Below are 18,941 nucleotides of genomic sequence, written 5' to 3'. Positions count from 1 at the left end.
TCCTAAAATGTCAAGAAAATCAGAAGTTGACCTCAATTCTGTCTCTCCCCCTTGTATAAACACAAACACTTCACTCTGCACAATCATCTGTTTGAACTGGAAGTTTATTCATTTTTAAGACATGCAATTTGTTCATGAAAAAGTGAATTAAATCTGGGAGAAAACTTGTATTAATTCCATAAAGAACATTGCAGCAGTGTAACAGATTTTCCCCTCTCTGTTCTTATGTTCACAGGACCATCTGTAAGTACAATTGCCTGTTGGAGCAGATTGGGTAAAAAAAAAACTGTTTCTGTCGGTAACACATAGTGTATTGCACTGTAGATATTAACTTGTTTCTGCTAAATCTTTGCAGTATCGTCATAACTTTTCCTTAGTTCTTGTGGAATTTACATTTAATATAATTCTAAATTACTTGACAAATAAACACCTAGAGTAATGCATCTTAGTGTATACTTTACTTTCTTAAACAGAAGCGTAATGAACTTAGCTTTATTCCTTTTGTCTTTGGTGCTATGTATGTGATATGTTCATTTCTTTCCTCCTTGCTACTGATTTTTGTTCTTTTCAGGGTCCTCCAGGAAGAGATGGTTTTCCGGTAATTACTCTAACTGCACTGCTCTCCTCTCCTGTCCTGTCCTGTGTTTGCCCTCCTTTGCGTTTTCTTCCTCCCATTCCCTGCAGCTTGCCTCTTTATTAACTTTCTATCCACTCCCACTTGATCTCATTAATTAATTCATTTACTCCATTTTTGCTTTTAACAAAACAGAAAATTAAAAAGCCTTTCTTCGGGTGAACTATCTCAAAGGTTGATTTCCCAGATCTTAAAACCGACCTAATAGACGTCGCCTTTTGTCATTCTAATCAACCATTCCAGCAACACTGCTCCCCCAAAGTATTACCCTGGCTCTTGCTACATTTGTTTTCGGGCTGTGTTTGGAAATTTATCTAACTGGTGGTGTGGTTTCAGCATCCAGTGATCATAATTTCAGCTTTGTTTTGGGATAAGAGCTTTTTTTCCCCTGAGAGTTAACTCTTGGCCTAGCAGTCTGGTAGTTTGGTGTGTAAAGCTCTAAAATAGCAGCATCTAACAGGAAGCCTTCATGCTTTGGTAAACGAGCATTAAATTCTGGAAAGCTTGCTCTGATTTGGGGGCAGACAACTTTGCTCGATGTGCGGCTGGTCATCTTTTTGGGTGAAATCGCAAAAAACTCTTCCTTTGCAGCTCTGACTGTACATTGATTATTAGGGAAACAAAGGATCTATGGGCCTACCAGGGAGAAGGGTAAGTTCAACTTATTGCATCTAATTTTAGCCTTGTGGTTACATAAACCTGATGCCTTGTGTTGCTTCGGAGGCACAATAAATGATCATTTCAGCTGTTCATTCACGATCTGTCAAAGAAAATAATCTTAAAGCTGCAATATCCTTCCCTACACCTTTCCTGGACACAACACAACTAAAATTGAGTTGAATTGCAATATTTTATCCGTATTAACACACACGCAGAATTAGTTTGTGTCTGTAACCTTTGGAAAAAGTTGCACCATTTTTAGAAGTGTCATGTTCTCCCTGAAGGATCATTGTATAAACATTTATCAAAGGTCAGAACAACATCTGGCTCGCGGAGATGCATGTTTTTTGTTAAAGTGACATTGTGCAGCTTTTTAAAAAAAAATTAATTTCAGATTCCCAGATAATGCAGCCTTAAACCATTTATTTGACAGTGCGGCACTTAACTGCACCTTTTTCCAAGAGAGTTTTGCACTTTCCGCTGGCTCCAGCTTACAATTTGTTATATGACCAATTCCGCCAGAGTTACAAACTGAAATGTATCGGCTTCTATGCATTTTGAGATGAATGTAATGTTGGCTTTAAGTGAGCTTCTTGTCTGGATTGGGTTTCTGTGAAATGTGCAAGGTTTTCTTGCTGTGATGCTCGGCAATTCTGATTTGCAATTGATTTTGAGAAACGCTACCTGTCCTGAATTGCACCTCCTGCCTTTAAAGCATGGGTCAGTTAAATGGGCTGTTTGGTGAACATTATTCCCCTTAGCAAAACGCTATAAACGCATTCGCTGGAATTGCAGCTAATTTGGAAAACACGGGCAGTAGAATAGAATTCATTTGCGGGGACTTTATAGTTTAATATTTGTAAGCAATGAAGTCTTTGGGATCTGTGAACTTCCTGAATGTCACCAAGAAATCTCTTGTGCATCCCATTGATTTTATAATAAATAAAAGCAGAAAATGCCGTAAAAAACTTAGCAGGGCTGCCCGCATCTGTGGAGACAGAATCCGAGTTATTGTCCCGAGTCCAGAGGGCTCTCCATATTTTTATTCCTTCTTAGAACTAAAGGCGTATAAAATATTTTCAATATTCATTTCTATATTCAAGGGGTAAAATGCATTTGTAAAAGTGTGTAATTTTATCTATTACTCTGACTAACATTACAGAAAGGTCAAAGAGCAAAGGGCAGGGTCACTGGAGATAATATTATGGATATCTTCGCTGTCCTCTAATACTGAACAGCCTCTTTGAAAAGGTGGCCCATTGCTGTGGGAATGCTGTAGGCTAACCCGATTGCCATGTATCTGGCATGATTCATTATCATATTGTATGTATGTAAGCAAAGGTACTTGGAAAACTTTATTTCATAAGCACATTTATCACAAAGCTTTGGTTTTTCGCAGAAATAAACAAACCCACTCCAAACTCCCCTGTCGCTTTAAAAGGAAACGAGTTTGAGCTGTGTGTGGGCCGCAGCTCATTAAATGGGGAAATTCCAGGGGGGATCAATTAGGTTTTTAAAGTTAGCCTGTCACCACCATATCTCGGTCAGTGGCTGTGACGCTGGAGACGACAAACACTGTTGCAGGCATTCTTGCAAAAGGCAACAAGTTTCTCTAGTAATTATACTATTTTTAGAACAATCACTTTGGAAGTTTCCTTGGTCCTACTTGTTTTGGATCACTCTATTAGGACGAGGAAGTGCTCGCAGCGAAACCTCCTGCCATTCGTGGCACAGATGTTTCTTTTTGAAAGCCCAGTTTTTGTGGATGGACCTCAACTGGACATGACTCGAAAATCATTGATTTGTTTGCCTCCTGTAAATGCACTTATCACACATTGGCTCACAGAGGTCTTATCCTATTAAAGTAAAACAACGACTTAATCATCACACTGCCCTGTCAAACTCCCAAATCAGAAACACAGTTGCAGGCAATCTAGAGTAACATACTTTAGAGGACAAATATGCGTCAAATGTTATATTTTCAGGTATTTGAATAGTTTAAAGAGTTAAGACCAATTACCATGTGGATGAAGAATAACTGCACAAGTGACTTACTAAAGATTATGGGGAAGGAATTTACCTTGGGTGGTATCAGCATTGAGCGCCTGGCTGGATATTTTATTCAGTTGACATTAACAGAATTGAATATCAATCAGGACGGATAAGAGGCAGCTAATGACCTGCAAAGCCACTCGACAAAATTACCCCAAAGGTTTGTGCTAATTATGCTGAGGTTTCTCTTTTTATTTGGTAAAATTCCATCTAGTTCACCAGTGCTACAACCAACGCTTTTGCAAATTGATTGGGGCTGTCCGATATCCATGGGGCAGAGAGTGAAATAGAAACAGGGTTGCAGTGTGAGATGGTCAGGCCTCTTACAGGATCGAATATTCACTCCAGCTCTTTTTCCAAACGATCTGCTGTCCTCTGCAATCTGCCAAATGCCTTTGGTTTTGGTTTAGCTTCATGGATCTAATTAGATGTTTAGTATAAAATAAAAAAGGATATCACTTGGCTCTGTCCCCAATTGCCTGGGGTTGTCTAGTACCCTGGGAGTCATTCCCCCCGGGGTCAGTCCTGGTTCACTCCTGGCTCACCAGTACTAAACGACGGGATGGTGAGGTCTTGCCGGCGTGACCGTTGGCTCCTCGAGGGCGCCGGGTGAATCCAGTGTCCGGCTATTTAAATTAGCTGGGCGGAGAGAGTTGGGCGATTCGCGACAGGGCCGTTGCAGAGCCAGATTTGGGGCTCTCGCGCCACTCACCTGTTGCACCAGGTACTGTGCGGGATGCAACAGGGTTGCTGAATCGCGTCAGTGATGACATCTCGGATGGATAATTTTTCACCTTGAGCTTTATGTTTTAATGAAATATCATCGACCCGAAACGTGGGCGTGATTCAGCGACCTCAGCGCGGATCCGGATACAACGGGTGAATCACGCACCTGCCCCAAATTGGACTCCACGCCAGGCACGAAACCTCACGCAAGTCACCTGACTCGCTCTGCCCGGCGGGGCGAGATCCAGATCCGAATTTTTAAATTAACAAAATTTGTCATTTGAGTACCCGGATACCGGGTTCACCCCCCCCCCCCCCCCCCCGGGACTCATCGGCCGCACCTGGGAGACTTCGCCAGGCACCAATCGTAATGGCACTCGGAGAGGGGGGACGAGAGGGGTTCTCCCAGGCCATTGCAGACCTCTGGGATTTTGGGGGCAGGGCAGGTTGGCACTGGCTGTGCCACCTGGGCAACCTGGCACTTCCATCCTGGCATTGACACAGTGCCAGGGACATTGCCAAGGTGCCAGGCTAGCAGTGCCAGAGTGTTCAGGTGCTAAGTTGACACTGCCAGGGGTTAGAACAGCGCAGGCCTTGCCAGGTAGAGGTGGGGGGAGGGGGGGGGGGGTTCCAAGGGCATCCCCAAGGTTGTGGGGGGAGTGACAGGGGGGTCAAGAGAATGGGGGTGGGGGGTCTGGAGTCAGAGGGAGGGGAGAGATCGGGCAGCCTCAGAATCCCTACAGTGCAGAAGGAGGCAATTCGGCCCATCGCGTCTATACCGACCCTTTGAAAGAGCACCCCTACCCCAGCCTGCAACCCAGTAACCTCACCTAATCTTTTGGAAACTAAGGGGCAATTTAGCATGGCCAATCCACCTAACCTCCACATCTTTGGACTGTGAGAGGAAACCGGAGCACCGGAGGAAACCCACGCACACACGGGGAGAATGTGCAAACTCCACACAGACGGTGACCCAAGGTCAGAATTGAACCCGGGTCTCTGGCGCTGTGAGGCAGCAGTGCTAACCACTGTGCCCCAATATGTGAGGAGATGTTTCTCGGCGCTGCGACTACCGAGAACCCCCCCCCCCTCCCCCAAACGTGCCGTTCCGCGGACTTTAATTGAGACGGCTGAATTGTGCCTATTTACTCAGTCTCAGTCTCCATAGATGCTGCCTGACCTGCTGAATATTTCCAGCATGCCCTGTTTTATTTCGGATTCTCCGCATTTGCTGTATTTTGTTTGCTGCACGAAGCTGAGGCTGCGTTTTGCAACCCTCTCCAATTTATAATGTGATAACTGTGCTTTTACAAGCATGATTAATTTTGAATTTGTATGACATTTGTTATATTTTACTTGCTGGCTGTATTGTTTATTAGTATTAACATGTAAATGCAAAGTTGTGAGCAGGTTTAAATTTACCAGATTCTGAAAGATTTCACGTGAATTCTAGTCCTATAATCAGACCTGAAAAGGTGAAGGATTGGGGTAAGTCACCAAATCTTTGCACATCTACAGCAACAACCTATACTATTAGAGCAACTTTGACATCCTAAAATGTCTCAAGGTGCTTCAGAGGAATGTTCCCCAACAAAGCATGACTCCTGTGCAAATAAGGAGATAGAAGGTGAGCAAATAATTGGTCAGAATTGGATGGGGAGCTGCTGTAAAATCGCAAGATAATTAAAAATGAAGAGACCCATTTGACTGCTCTGAAATGTTTGGAAATGCCCTCTCCCCATTTCCATATCTATAATTCCATGGTTTGCACCTCCACTCTTCATTCCACACAAATCAATTCCAAGTATTGAGGCTCTTGTGTGGAGAAAGACCCTGAAATGTTTGTGGTTGAGATGTATTTTTGAGGTCAGTAAGGAACCCCAATGCCTGATCGACCAGTGCATGATCCTGAGATTGGATCTAAAGAAGAAAAATGTCTTATTCCTGTAGCCACACGTTTGAATGTGCATAACCTCCCCCCCCCCCCCCCAAAAAAAAAAGGAGTAAACGTTTATGGAAAGATACATGTTCACAACTTTGCTTTAAGCATGGTAGGATTACACCCTGAATAATCAAGATAATGTTGGCACAAACTGAACCCCGTCTTATCGACCACCTGCTGCCTGGGCCCTCACCAATGATCAATTATTGCGAGATGCCCCAGGAATTGGGGAACCCGGGCTTAGGATGTCTATGGAATTACCTTTGGTGCTTCCCATTCGATGACATAACCCAAAATTAGGGCCTGTGTGGGAGCAAACACAAGAGCTCGTTGTCTCACAGGGAAGCCCATTACTTGTTGCAGTTTTATTCTTAGCTCTGCCTCTGTGAGGTGCCTGGGTTTTTCTTCATACCTTACAGGAGCTGTATTAATAGAGGTTGTTTTACTATTGTCCAGAATGAATGATTCCGATGGGTGTAACCTGTTGCTGTGCCGTTTGCTTGATGTTTGTTGCAGTGTGCTCCAATGCAGACACATTTTGGCTGCATAAATCTTTAAGTAGAAAGCTTTAGAGAGGTACTGATAAGTACATGTTGTCTTTTATTTGGTCTAATACTAATCCTCTATTTGTGTCTCTCCTTCTGCATGCTGTGCTTGCTGTGACTGCCCAGGGTCTAAAGGGGGAGCCAGGTGAAGAGGTGAGTCATAGAAAAGGGAAGCCTGTCCTTAATTTCCATTTCTGGCAGTATGTTAACAGGACGTCTCAACGCTTCCTTGTTTGAGTGATTGTTTATTAGGGTAGAACAGACACTTCACTCCAGCTGATCTCAAAATTCCAGTGTCAAGCTGTGCTTTAACTCCAGTGGATGTGGAAAAACAGAGAAATGTTTAATTAGGATACAGTTCTGGAGTAAATATCAAACTAAATTTTATATCCCCTCAAGCAGCAGGTTTTTGTAATTATCCTTTCGTAAATCAATGATTGGAAGCTTTTTACATTTCATTCTCTTCAATATTTAAGTTAGATAAACGTGAAAGGAAATACATTTTTCTTTTGGCCATTTTATTCTGTGGGTTTCCCTTGAGGTCCAGTTTGGAATTGTCACACTGTCTCCATCACAGCCAAACTTTAAACAGCATCTTGCCACCAATGGTATTCCACCAAAGTTGTGGCTTAATGCTACCTCACATCCACTCTGTCCCAACAGTGCAGAAGGAGGCCATCTGGCCCATCGAGTCTGCACTGACCCTCTGGTTCTGTCTTTTTATTTATCTGTTCATGGCATGTAGATATTGGTGACCAGGCCAGTTTTTATTGCCTATCCCATGAGAAGGTGGTTGTGAGCTTCCTTCCTGAACCCCTGCACTCTGTGTGGGGTAGGTGCTCCTAAGAAGGGAGTTCCAGGATTTTGACCCAGCGACAGTGAAGGAACGGCAAGTTATTTCCAAGTATTGGTGGTGAGTGACTTGGAAAGGAACTTGCAGGCGCTGGTGTTTCCATCAGTCTAATGCCTTTGCCTTCTATGTGGTAGAGGTCGTGGGCTTGGAAGGATTGATTTAATTGGTTTGATTTATTGTCACGTGTACCGAGGTACAGTGAAAAGTATTGTTCTGCGTACAGTCCAGACAGATGGTTGCACACATGAAAAACATAAGACATGCATAAATACACAATGTAAATACATAGACATCGGGCGAAGAATACGGGGCGTCATTCTCCGCCGGCGGGAGTCTCCGTTTTGCCGGCGCCCGGGGGTTTCCCGACGGCGTGGGGCTGCCCCACAATGGGAAACCCCATTGACCGGCCGGTGTTACGGAGACTCCCGCCGGCCGGTCGGGGCAGAAATGTGGCGGGGCGGGTAGGAGAATTTCGCCCACGGATTGTAGTAGTACTCAGAGAAGATGTGCGAAGAGCACAATTCAGTCCATAAGAGGGTTTTTCAGGAATCCAACAACAGCGGTGAAGTATCTATTTTTGAACCTGTTGGTGCGTGTTCTCAGACTTTTGTATGTTCTGCCTGTTGGAAGAGAGAATAACCCGGGTGGGAGGGGTCTTTGATTATGCTGTCTACTTTCCCAAGGCAGCCGGAGGTGTAGACAGAGTCAATGGCTGTTGATTGAATCTTGGCGAATTGTTGCAGTGCCTGTTATACCTGGATTTTATGTCTCATCTGTTGGTTTTTATTTTTCCATCAAGCAAGAGATGCTAAATGCTCTGTTCTGTCTTCCCAGTGACGTGCTCCTCTATTTTGAATGATTTCACTTTGTGAACTTCTCCAAAATCTGGGTTCCTTTTGTAGGGAAGTAGTACAACCGCTACACCTTAATATCCTTTCTGTCAAAGAACAAAGAAATGTACAGCACAGGAACAGGCCCTTCGGCCCTCCAAGCCCGTGCTGACCATACTGCCCGACTAAACTACAATCTTCTACACTTCCTGGGTCCGTATCCTTCTATTCCCATCCTATTCATATATTTGTCAAGATGCCCCTTAAATGTCCCTATCGTCCCTGCTTCCACTACCTCCTCCGGTAGCGAGTTCCAGGTACCCACTACCCTCTGTGTAAAAAACTTGCCTCGTACATCTACTCTAAACCTTGCCCCTCTTACCTTAAACCTATGCCCCCTAGTAATTGACCCCTCTACCCTGGGGAAAAGCCTCTGACTATCCACTCTGTCTATGTCCCTCATAATTTTGTATACCTCTATCAGATCGCCCCTCAACCTCCTTCGTTACAGTGAGAACAAACCGAGTTTATTCAATCGCTCCTCATAGCTTATGCCCTCCATACCAGGCAACATTCTGGTAAATCTCTTCTGCACCCTCTCTAAAGCCTCCACATCCTTCTGGTAGTGTGGCGACCAGAATTGAACACTATACTCCAAGTGTGGCATAATTCATCGAGTGGGACAATGAGCTTTTCTCATTTGAATTATTTGCTGTTCCTTCAAGTTCCCCACAGGTCCAATCACCTTTGGCTGCACTGTCACTCGTTTCTTTCTGTTTCCAAATACTTTGTTTCAATCTGAAATGGCTTCCCTACAACTTGTCATCAGACAACTCGAATTCTTTTTGAAAATATCTGCGTCTGTTGGAGATGGAGCTAATCCGCCAGCAGAGTGAAAGGCTAATTTAACACCCAAATCCCCCGCAGAGAATGAAAATGCTGAGCCGAGCTCTCTGTACACTTTGCTGGAACCAGTGGATACACTGGGGCGGGCGGGATGCTCCAGGCCGCCAGCCACGTGCTATTCGGCCGCGCGCCGTTGGCAGGTGACGGGATTCTGTCGGTTTTCAATGGGATTTCCCGTTGTAACCACCCCATGCCGCCGGGAAATCCATGGGCAGGGCTGCGTTGCCGGTGGAAAAATGAATCGCAATGGCCGAAAAATTGCGGCCATCGTCCTCCTTGAATTCTATTTGTGTTGAAATCAAAGCAATTCTGAGTGTTTTGATGGGAAACACATTCTGTCACAGTCTGCGGATACGGGGTAGACCATTTAGGACAGAGTTGAGGAGACATTTCTTCACCCAGAGAGTGGTCGGCCTGTGGAATTTGTTACCACAGGAAGCAGTTGAGGCCAAAATATTGTGGCCGCGCGGTTCAACTATATGGGAACAAAGTCCCTTAGCGAGCGCGTTTAGCTGCGTGTTTCCACGCACGCAGCGTCGGGAAACACATGGCTATTCAACACCACTCGCATTAAAAACTGCCCGGCTGGAACTGCAAGGGTGCCCAGGTGACACCAGGAATGCCAGGGAACCACCCTGCCCAAAGGGAATGCAGCTGGGGTCCTCCGATCCTCCGGGAGACCTCCACCGTGCCGTCCTGTCTGGTCCCCGTTTGTGGGGCGAGCTGTTTTTTGGGCGTGGCTGTTGGATCACACCCTGTATATTTTCAAGAAGCAGTTAATATAGAACGTAGGACAAAGAGGATGAAAGGATATGGGGGGGAAAGTCTACTGAGTTTGATGATCAGCCATGATCCTAATGAATGGTGGAAGAGACCTGAAGGGTCGAATGGCCTCCTCCTGCTTCTAGAACATAGAACATAGTAAAATACAGCACAGAACAGGCCCTTCGGCCCACGATGTTGTGCCGAACCTTTGTCCTAGATTAATCATAGATTATCATTGAATTTACAGTGCAGAGGGAGGCCATTCGGCCCAGTGAGTCTGCACCGGCTCTTGGAAAGAGCACCCTACCCAAGGTCAACACCTCCACCCAACACTAAGGGCAATTTTGGACACTAAGGGCAATTTATCATGGCCAATCCACCTAACCTGCACATCTTTGGACTGTGGGAGGAAACCGGAGCACCCGGAGGAAACCCACGCAGACACGGGGAGAACGTGCAGACTCCGCACAGACAGTGACCCAAGCCGGAATCGAACCTGGGACCCTGGAACTGTGAAGCAATTGTGCTATCCACAATGCTACCGTGCTGCCCTTAAGAACAAATTAATCTACACTATATCATTCTTCCGTAATCCATGTACCTATCCAATAGCTACTTGAAGGTCCCTAATGTTTCCGACTCAACTACTTCCACAGGCAATGCATTCCATGCCCCCACTACTCTCTGGGTAAAGAACCTACCTCTGACATCCCCCCTATATCTTCCACCATTCACCTTAAATTTATGTCCTCTTGTAATGCTTTGTTCCACCTGGGGAAAAAGTCTCTGACTGTCTATCTATTCCCCTGATCATCTTATAAACTTCTATCAAGTCGCCCCTCATCCTTCTCCGTTCTAATGAGAAAAGTGGATACACTGTCATTTGAAAAGATATTCCAGGTAAGTGAAACATTTGCCCAGAGAGCTTGCTGGATAATACATTTGGTTGGGGAGGAAATAATTTGAACAGTAAACAATCTTAAAAGACTGTAGCTCATTGTTAAAGGGGAAGACTGAAGCACTGACTAATTATTCCCAATGGTCCAGCAATGATTTGTGGGTTGGACTTTTCCTTTGTTACTAAATGGCTGGTGGTCTCGCTGCAGGATATTCACCACATGAGGATGGTCTTATTCCACATGTCCCAACCCAACCCATTAGAAGCTCGGTAGAAGTTGCAAGGAGGGGTCTAATGAGCCATTTCTGTAATTTTTCTTAACTTTCAAATAATGTACACATGTTGGTCTGCGGCCTTTTAAAGACACCATGGCTGCTGCTTGAAAAATGAGCATACATAATAATTCCTCTGGTCATTTACCACCTGAACATTAACTAAAGTTCAAATCCTTTCCATTTATGCAAGCCTATGATCACTGCCTCCTATGTGGATGGCATCCAGAACATGCAGCAGGCAAGGCAGCTGTTGAATATAGCAACCCACAGACAGAATGTGGGCTACTCTGGCCAGGCCAGAACTTATTGTCCATCCCTAATTGCCCTTGAGAAGGTGGTGGTGAGCTGCCTTTTTGTGATGTAGGTATACCTACTGTGCTGTTAGGGAGGGAATTATGTGCTGTTAGGGAGGGAGTTCCAGGAGACCTAGCGACAATGAACAAATGGCGATATATTTCCAAGTCAGGATGGTGAGTGATGTGGTGGAGAACGTGGTGGTGATCCCAGGCATCTGCTCCCCTTGTCCTGGTAGGTGGTAGTGGTTGTGGGTTTGGAAGGTGCTGTCAAAGGAGCCTTGGTGAGTCACTGCAGTGCATCTTGTAGATGGTACACATGGTTGTCACTGTGTGTCGGTCGTGAAGAGAGTGGATGTTGAAGATGGTTAATGGGGAGCAATCAAATGGACTGTTTTGTCTTGAATGGTGTTGACCTTCTTGAGTGTTGTTGGAGCTGAACTCATCCAGGCAAGTGGAGAGTATTCCATTACACTCCTGACTTGTGCCTTGTAGATGGTGGACAGGCTTTGGGGAGTCAGGAGATGAGTTACTCGCTACAGGATTCCTAACCTCTGAACTGCTCGTGCAGCCACAGTATTTATATGGCTAGTCCAGTTCAGTTTCTGATCAGTGGTAACCCCCAGAAGTTGATAGTGGGGGATTCAGCAATGGTAATGCCATTGAATATCAAGGGGAGATGGTTAGATTCTCTCGTGTTGGAGATCGTCCTTGCTTTGCACTTGTGAGTTGCGATACTTCATGAGCAAAGCGTTTGTCACTAACCTTATACTTGAGTGCATTTAGGGAAGAAAATCTGCCATCGTTACTTGGTCTGGCCTACACGTAGTTGACTCTTAACTGCCCTCTAAATTGTCACCAGCACGCCACTCAGTTCAAGGGCAATTAGAGATGGGCAACAAAAGCTGCCCCAGTCAGTGACGCCCACATCTAATAAATTAATAGAAATTGCAGGCTGACTGACTTGGCAAATGTTTTGGGTATTCGATTGGAAGGACACAGTGACACAAATCCTCCCATTGTGCTAACGTTCCTCTGCATGGAGAGACCTGCTCTAGTCCAAATGTTAGCCACATTGTCCAGCATTTGGTGCATCTCCATGGCAGCCACTCTTAGGAATGAGAGATGAACAAGATAGTTCTTTGATCTGTCCATGGAGGTATACTAAATTCCAAAAGCACAGTTCCCAGTATAGTGAAAGGCGAAGGGAAGATATTGTTCGTGCTCCATTTATTGGCCACTCCAAATCTCATTACCTGAATCCAACAGACTTTCAACCCCATCAGTACCTGCTTTGATACTTTAAATGACGCCAGAAAAAGAGTTATTCTAGCAACATCAACTAAAACATGGAGCAAATGTGAACAAAATAAATTACAATTGTAACTTATCTTGAAGAAGATAATTGGCGTTGGTTTGATCCCAAGAACCACAATAGCCCCAGTTTTGTGGGCAAAAGGTGTGTGTTGTGGGTTAAGGGAATCCCAACCACTGCCCACTGTCCATGAGATCCCACTTGCAAACAGCAAAGCCTTGGGAATATTTGTCAATTGAATGTAAGGGGTCAATAAATATTTTAATTGTTGGCTGGGAATGAGAAGATTTGTATTTGACCATTGTGTCTGATTTGGTTTGGAAATTGTGTCGAGTGGGTGGAGGAATGAATGACATATCCCGTCACAAGGTGAATACTCGTCTGATTTGAAAATCTTGGGAGGATAGGTGCTCTCAAAGACTGTGTATATTATTTTGCCCTTCCAAACTTGTCCAAATCTTGGCATGAATCCTATTCTAAATTTAGTCAAGCCTAGTCAAGTCTCGACTATCAGCTTTGATTGGTTCCACCCAATTAGAACATGTGTTCAGGATAAGGCAGCCTACCTGGCCCAATGGTAATTAAGCGAAGCGAACACAAACGTTGTCTGCAAGCAATGGCTAATGCAGTGTAGGGATTGGGTTTGAAGTAAACCACATTGGCATCAGTTCAAGCTTGAATTATAACAGGCTGCAGACTTGTCATTTTCTGTGGCTAGTTTGATTCATACTTCAGCAAATATCCTGGTGAAAGGCAAATCCCTTCAAGAACCAGGCTTGAAAATGAGATCATCGTTGTGCGGAAATGCAATGTGACCAGAAAATTGGCTTTCTTTGAAGCACACCTGGCAAAAAGATTATTAGTTGTATGATGAATGATTATTTATGCACTGGAAATCCAAAAATGTTGGTCACAAATGGTACCGTGCAGGAGCTGTTATGGTGTACAATTCATTCAGAAACTGGGCTTTTCTTCGCTAATCAGTGGTTACTGAAGAAATTATCACATTGTGCAAACTTTTCACAATGCAGACTGTAACACCGACCGGTAACCATGCAACGTAAATTCAGGGATTGAAAACAATACCTGAAACCAGAGCCGTGATAAAACTGAGGAAAATGAGAAGAAATCTGTAGATATCTATATTTCATATGTTGCATAATCCTAGAACTTTAAAGATAAATTTTTTGATGTTGGTATTTTCTTTTATTCCTTCAGCCTACAGTTTAGTGCAGGAACTGGTGGTAACACGTTCGATCTCTCGCAGCTGATGATGCTTGAATCCATAATGTCGCTTCTCTCCCAAAACTTGCATCGTGAAAAAAATGTTTTCTAAAATAGTGCCAGCAGCAGCAAATAAGTGCGCTGCAACTGAGATTGGGTTTGTTTGCTTCATGTTGAAATCGTAGCAAGATGTTATCCAGGATTTGTACCAAGAGTTGTAACTATACTGAAATAGGATCACAGTGGGCAGGATTCTCCGACCCCTCGCCGGGTCGGCGAATCGCCGGGGCGGGGGGGGGGGGGGGGGGGCGTGAATCCTGCCCCGCCGCTCCGACGCCAATTGCCGAATTCTCTGGCGCTGGTTTTCGGGCGGGGATCGCGCCGCGCCAGTCAGGGGCCGTTGGCAGTGGCCCGCCCGGCAATTCTCCGGGCCCCGATGGGCCGAGCGGCCGCCCGTTTTCAGCCAGTCCCGCCGGCGTGAAATGGACATGGTCCATCCCGGCGGGACTGGGCTTGTCGGCCGTCTAGCGGGGTCCTCGGTGGGGGGGGAGGGGGGCGGGGGAATCCCCCACGGTAGCCTGGCACTCTTTCCCTCCGCGCCGGCCTCTGTAAAGCTCCGCCATGGCCGGCGCGGAGAAGAAACCCCCTGCGCATGCGCAGGAAACACGCTGGCAGTCCCGCGCATGTGCCAACTTGCGCCAGCCGGCGGCGGCCCTTCGGGGTGGTTGGCGCGGCGCCAACCCCTCCAGCGCCGGCCTAGCCCCTGGAAGTGCGGAGGATTCCGCAACTTCTGGGCAGCCTGACGCCGGAGTGGTTCACGCTGCCCTTGCTGCCGGTATGGGCTGCCCCACCATTTGCGGGGGAATCCCGCCCATTGTTTCCTGATATGTAATATCAGTTATTTTAAACAGTCCCAGAAATAAGGGATGATGAATCCTTTAAAAAGCACTGCCGTAATTGTCTGACTGTTACCGACAGCATTAAAACTGGCTGAAAGGGTGGCACGTGGCGCAGTGGTTAGCACTGGGACTACGGCGCTGAGGTCCCGGGTTCGATCCCCGCTCTGGGTCACTGTCCGTGTGGAGTTTGCACATTCTCCCCGTGTCTGCGTGGGTTTCACCCCCACAGCCCAAAGATGTTCAGGGTAGGTGGATTGGCCGCACTAAATTGCCCCTTTATTGGAAAAAAAAAATTAAGTGCTCAAATTTATTTTTGAAAGAACTGGCTGAAAAAGAATAAAAACCCAATATATTAAAACGGTGTTTCAGCCACGATTCAGGGATAGACACTTATGAACGAATGAAGCTCAATTCTCAACCCCTACGAAGTCATTTGAGCTCCACGTTTTAAAGGATTCATTTATGTAAAACATAACAAATGATTCTCAGATCTGAGCAATTTCACCAGTCCTGAAATATTCCAGACAGGCAACCCAGGGTCTGGTTGTTTGTAGAAATGATGCTGGAGGGTCGGATGGTGACCCCAGTCCGGGTTCGCTCCAATTAAGTGAGAAGTAGATCATGATGGATTAAGGCTGTCCTAACCTTCAGATTGATATTACTGAGTAAAACATGCTCCAGTGCAAACTGATAGCTGCAACTGACTTTGTAAGCAAATATCAACGATAACCCACTACCTTCGGACCGGCCAAGTGAACACGGAGTTATAACACATGATTATACAAGCTTATTCAAACCTGGTTTTGGGATGAGGAAATTGTAACCATTGGCCAACAAAACCTAACTATGGATAGTTCTGTTCCGTTGCTTTCCTTAAAGCAGCACGGTAGCATAGTGGTTAGCACAATTGCTTCACAGCTCCAGGGTCCCAGGTTCGATTCCCGGCTCGGGTCACTGTCTGTGCGGAGTCTGCACGTTCTCCCCGTGTCTGCGTGGGTTTCCTCCGGGTGCTCCGGTTTCCTCCCACAGTCCAAAGATGTGCGGGTTAGGTGGATTGGCCATGCTAAAAAATTGCCCCTTAGTGTCCAAAATTGCCGTTGGGGTGGGGTTACTGGGTTATGGGGATAGGGTGGGGGGTATGGGCTTGGGTAGGGTGCTCTTTCCAAGAGCCGGTGCAGACTCGATGGGCCAAATGGCCTCCTTCTGCACTGTAAATTCTATGATTCTATGATTAAGGAACCTAGAGGTGAGGATTGTATGCGATTCCAGACCTACAACAATGTGATTGACTCTTAAATGCCCTCTGAAAATAGCCCAGCCATCCACTCAGTCCAAGGGCAATTAGGGAAGGACAATAACTGCTGAATCAGCCTGAGATGCCGATGTCCCCTGAACAAATTTAAAAAAACATTTGTCCTGTGTATATGGTCCTGTAGCACATATTTGGTTTGATGGATTTGTGATGTTCTTGAGGTTTCAACCAAAATGTAAATCTTAGTTTACAAGATGTTCGAATGGTTGAGATTCATTACGTAATATAACACGCAGCAGGACACACCAGAGGCGTCATTCTCCGACCCCCCGCCGGGTCGGAGAATCGCCGGGGGCTGCCGTGAATCCCGCCCCCGCCGGTTGCCGAAGTCTCCGGCACCGGATATTCGGCGGGGCGGGAATCGGGCCGCGCCAGTTGCCGGGCCCCCCCCCGCTCGATTCTCCGGCCCGGATGGTCCGAAGTCCCGCTGATAAATTGCCTGTCCCGCCGGCGTGGATTAAACCACCTTTTGAACGGTGGGACAAGGCGGCGCGGGCGGGCTCCGGGGTCCTGGGGGGGGCGCGGGGCAATCTGGCCCCGGGGGGTGCCCCCACGGTGGCCTGGCCCGCAATCGGGGCCCACCGATCCACGGGCGGGCCTGTGCCGTGGGGGCACTCTTTCCCCTCCGCCTCCACCACGGTCTCCACCATGGCGGAGGCGGAAGAGACTCCCTCCACTGCGCATGCGTGGGAAACAGTCAGCGGCCGCTGACGCTCCCGCGCATGCGCCACCCGGGGATGTCATTTCCGCGCCAGCTGGCGGGGCAGAAATTCCTCTGCCGCCGGCCTAGCCCCTCAATGTTGGGGCTCGGGCCCCAAAGATGCGGAGCATTCCGCACCTTTGGGGCGGCGCGATGCCCGTCTGATTGGCGCCGTTTTGGGCGCCAGTCGGCGGACATCGCGCCGTTGCGGGAGAATTTCGCCCCAGGTCTCAGTCGGGCCCGTGCTGAGTCATATTCATTCAGTTACAGAGGTCGCTGATAGAAGTACAAGTGATAACATTCATCTTAGTATCTCCAGGCTAGCAAGGTGGAGGAAATTGGGTATGAACCTCGAATTGCTACAAAGCTGCTGGGCGTGCCCATGTAACTGTGGCCAGCTGAAGACAGCAAGAGGCTTTGATGGATTCTGTTGTTATATTGTGTGCATACTATTGTAATATTAAGGTGCTCAGCTAAGAAAGGGTTAACATGGGATTGGAGAATACCGTGCCCATGGTATGATATATAGAGTCACATGGGAATAGACTCTGGGAGAACAGTCTAGAGACAACCTGCCTGGAGACAGCACCATGCATGCCAGTAAAGATTACCAATAAACAGTCATGTTTAAACATGCATGTTTCATGATCATTGAGACATCACCACACCCAACATTATATCAGTTTCCATGGCACCCGATGATTCAAATGCTCTTTCAAAGAGCTATCACAGGCAGTACAGGCTGAATGGCCCCCTTTTATGCTGTAAAATTCTAGGTGGAGAAATGGGAAGAAAGTGTGTATGTAATGGGTGGTTTGCATGCCTTGCAAGACAGGAAATCGGTGAAAGAGCATGGTGATAAAAGGTCGCTGGAACTAGGTGCTCTAACATGCACTTTACAAGTGGTCATAGAACAACATAGCCACACGCCCAACCATAAATTACCAGCTAACTCTCTTCATGAGCAATCAACATGGGAAAGGCAGGCAAAGCAAGGTTTAAAAACATGTTCTAAGATTGTGAAAGGCAGTCAAATGTCTAATATATCTTGGATTGTAACAAATCAAAAAGCACTTGAGCTATATCTATTTTCAGGAAAATACACCATTTTGTTCCTTGAGAGCCGATTATGAAGGATGGCGGGTATGATGAGTTGCCTACTAGAGTAAATGTCATACAGAGCAGAGTGCGGAGCTACGTTAATGCTCCATGAAGATGCTTCCATTTGGAGCAGTATTGACATTCAAACCTCTGCAGAGAGTCAACAAACCATAACTCTTTAGGGCATGTAGCCGATTTAATCAGATTCTTGGCTTAGACCAGTCACTGATGAATCCAAGCATCGCAGAGATGTTTCTGTCAGGAGATAGTATATACAAGATGAGATTCACAAAAAGCCTTTGTGCAGATTTGAATGGGTGCTTCTTTTCTGATTGTCTTTCCCCTTCTACTGCAGGGAGCTCCAGGGGATCCTGGCATCTCAATCATTGGACCTCGTGGCCCTCCTGTGAGTCCTCTCATTTATTATTGATTGCTTGTTTCCCGTTATGCTCGGGTGTGATGTGTTCGTACAGGAAATAGTGGAGTATCTACCAGTGCAGCTGCTGACTGTTACGTCGCAGGAATGTCACCATAGCCATTGCTTTCTCGGTTTAAGAGTCTCTCATTGCTGCTGCTGTCGTGTATTTTGTTTTCTTTTACTTTTTCAGTGGCCGTAACATAGTTTATTTGAGGAAGGATCATTTTACTCTGTAATTTGTGCAGTGTGAAAGATTTCAATATAATTCAGGGCCGCAGGGTGGCACAGAGGTTAGCACTGCTGCCTCACCGCACCAGGGACCCGGGTTCAATTCCGGCCTCGGGGTGACTGTCCGTGTGGAGTCTGCACGTTCTCCCTATGTCTGCGTGGGTTTCCCCCGGGTGCTCCGGTTTCCCCCCACAGTCCAAAGATGTGCAGGTTAAGTGGATTGGCCATGCTAAATTGCCCCTTAATATCCTGGGATACGCTGGTTAGGTGGGGTTATAGGGGGGATAGGATAGGGTGAATGGGGGAGTGGACATTGGTAGAATGCTCTTCGAATGGCCGCTTTCAGCTCTGTCAAGATTCTATGC

At 46.4% G+C, this 18,941-nt stretch overlaps 1 protein-coding gene across 1 annotated transcript in view; it reads left to right on the top strand.

Annotated features, from left to right (window-relative positions):
* Positions 1-577: 577 nt before the first annotated feature.
* The window catches only part of col13a1 (collagen, type XIII, alpha 1), a 140,568-nt gene continuing 122,204 nt past the window's right edge, over positions 578-18,941 (top strand). The window contains exons 1-4 of the mRNA XM_072491402.1: positions 578-598; positions 1,250-1,285; positions 6,686-6,712; positions 18,286-18,336. Of these exons, the coding sequence (XP_072347503.1) occupies positions 1,265-1,285; positions 6,686-6,712; positions 18,286-18,336 (99 nt within the window). The 5' untranslated portion in view covers positions 578-598; positions 1,250-1,264. The remainder of the gene's footprint in view (positions 599-1,249; positions 1,286-6,685; positions 6,713-18,285; positions 18,337-18,941) is intronic.

The sequence above is a fragment of the Scyliorhinus torazame genome, chromosome 28 (assembly GCF_047496885.1).
Source record: "Scyliorhinus torazame isolate Kashiwa2021f chromosome 28, sScyTor2.1, whole genome shotgun sequence".
In the NCBI taxonomy this organism is placed as follows: domain Eukaryota; kingdom Metazoa; phylum Chordata; class Chondrichthyes; order Carcharhiniformes; family Scyliorhinidae; genus Scyliorhinus; species Scyliorhinus torazame.
Note: the sequence above shows the minus strand (reverse complement) of the source record. Positions and strands in the feature narration are given on the sequence as shown.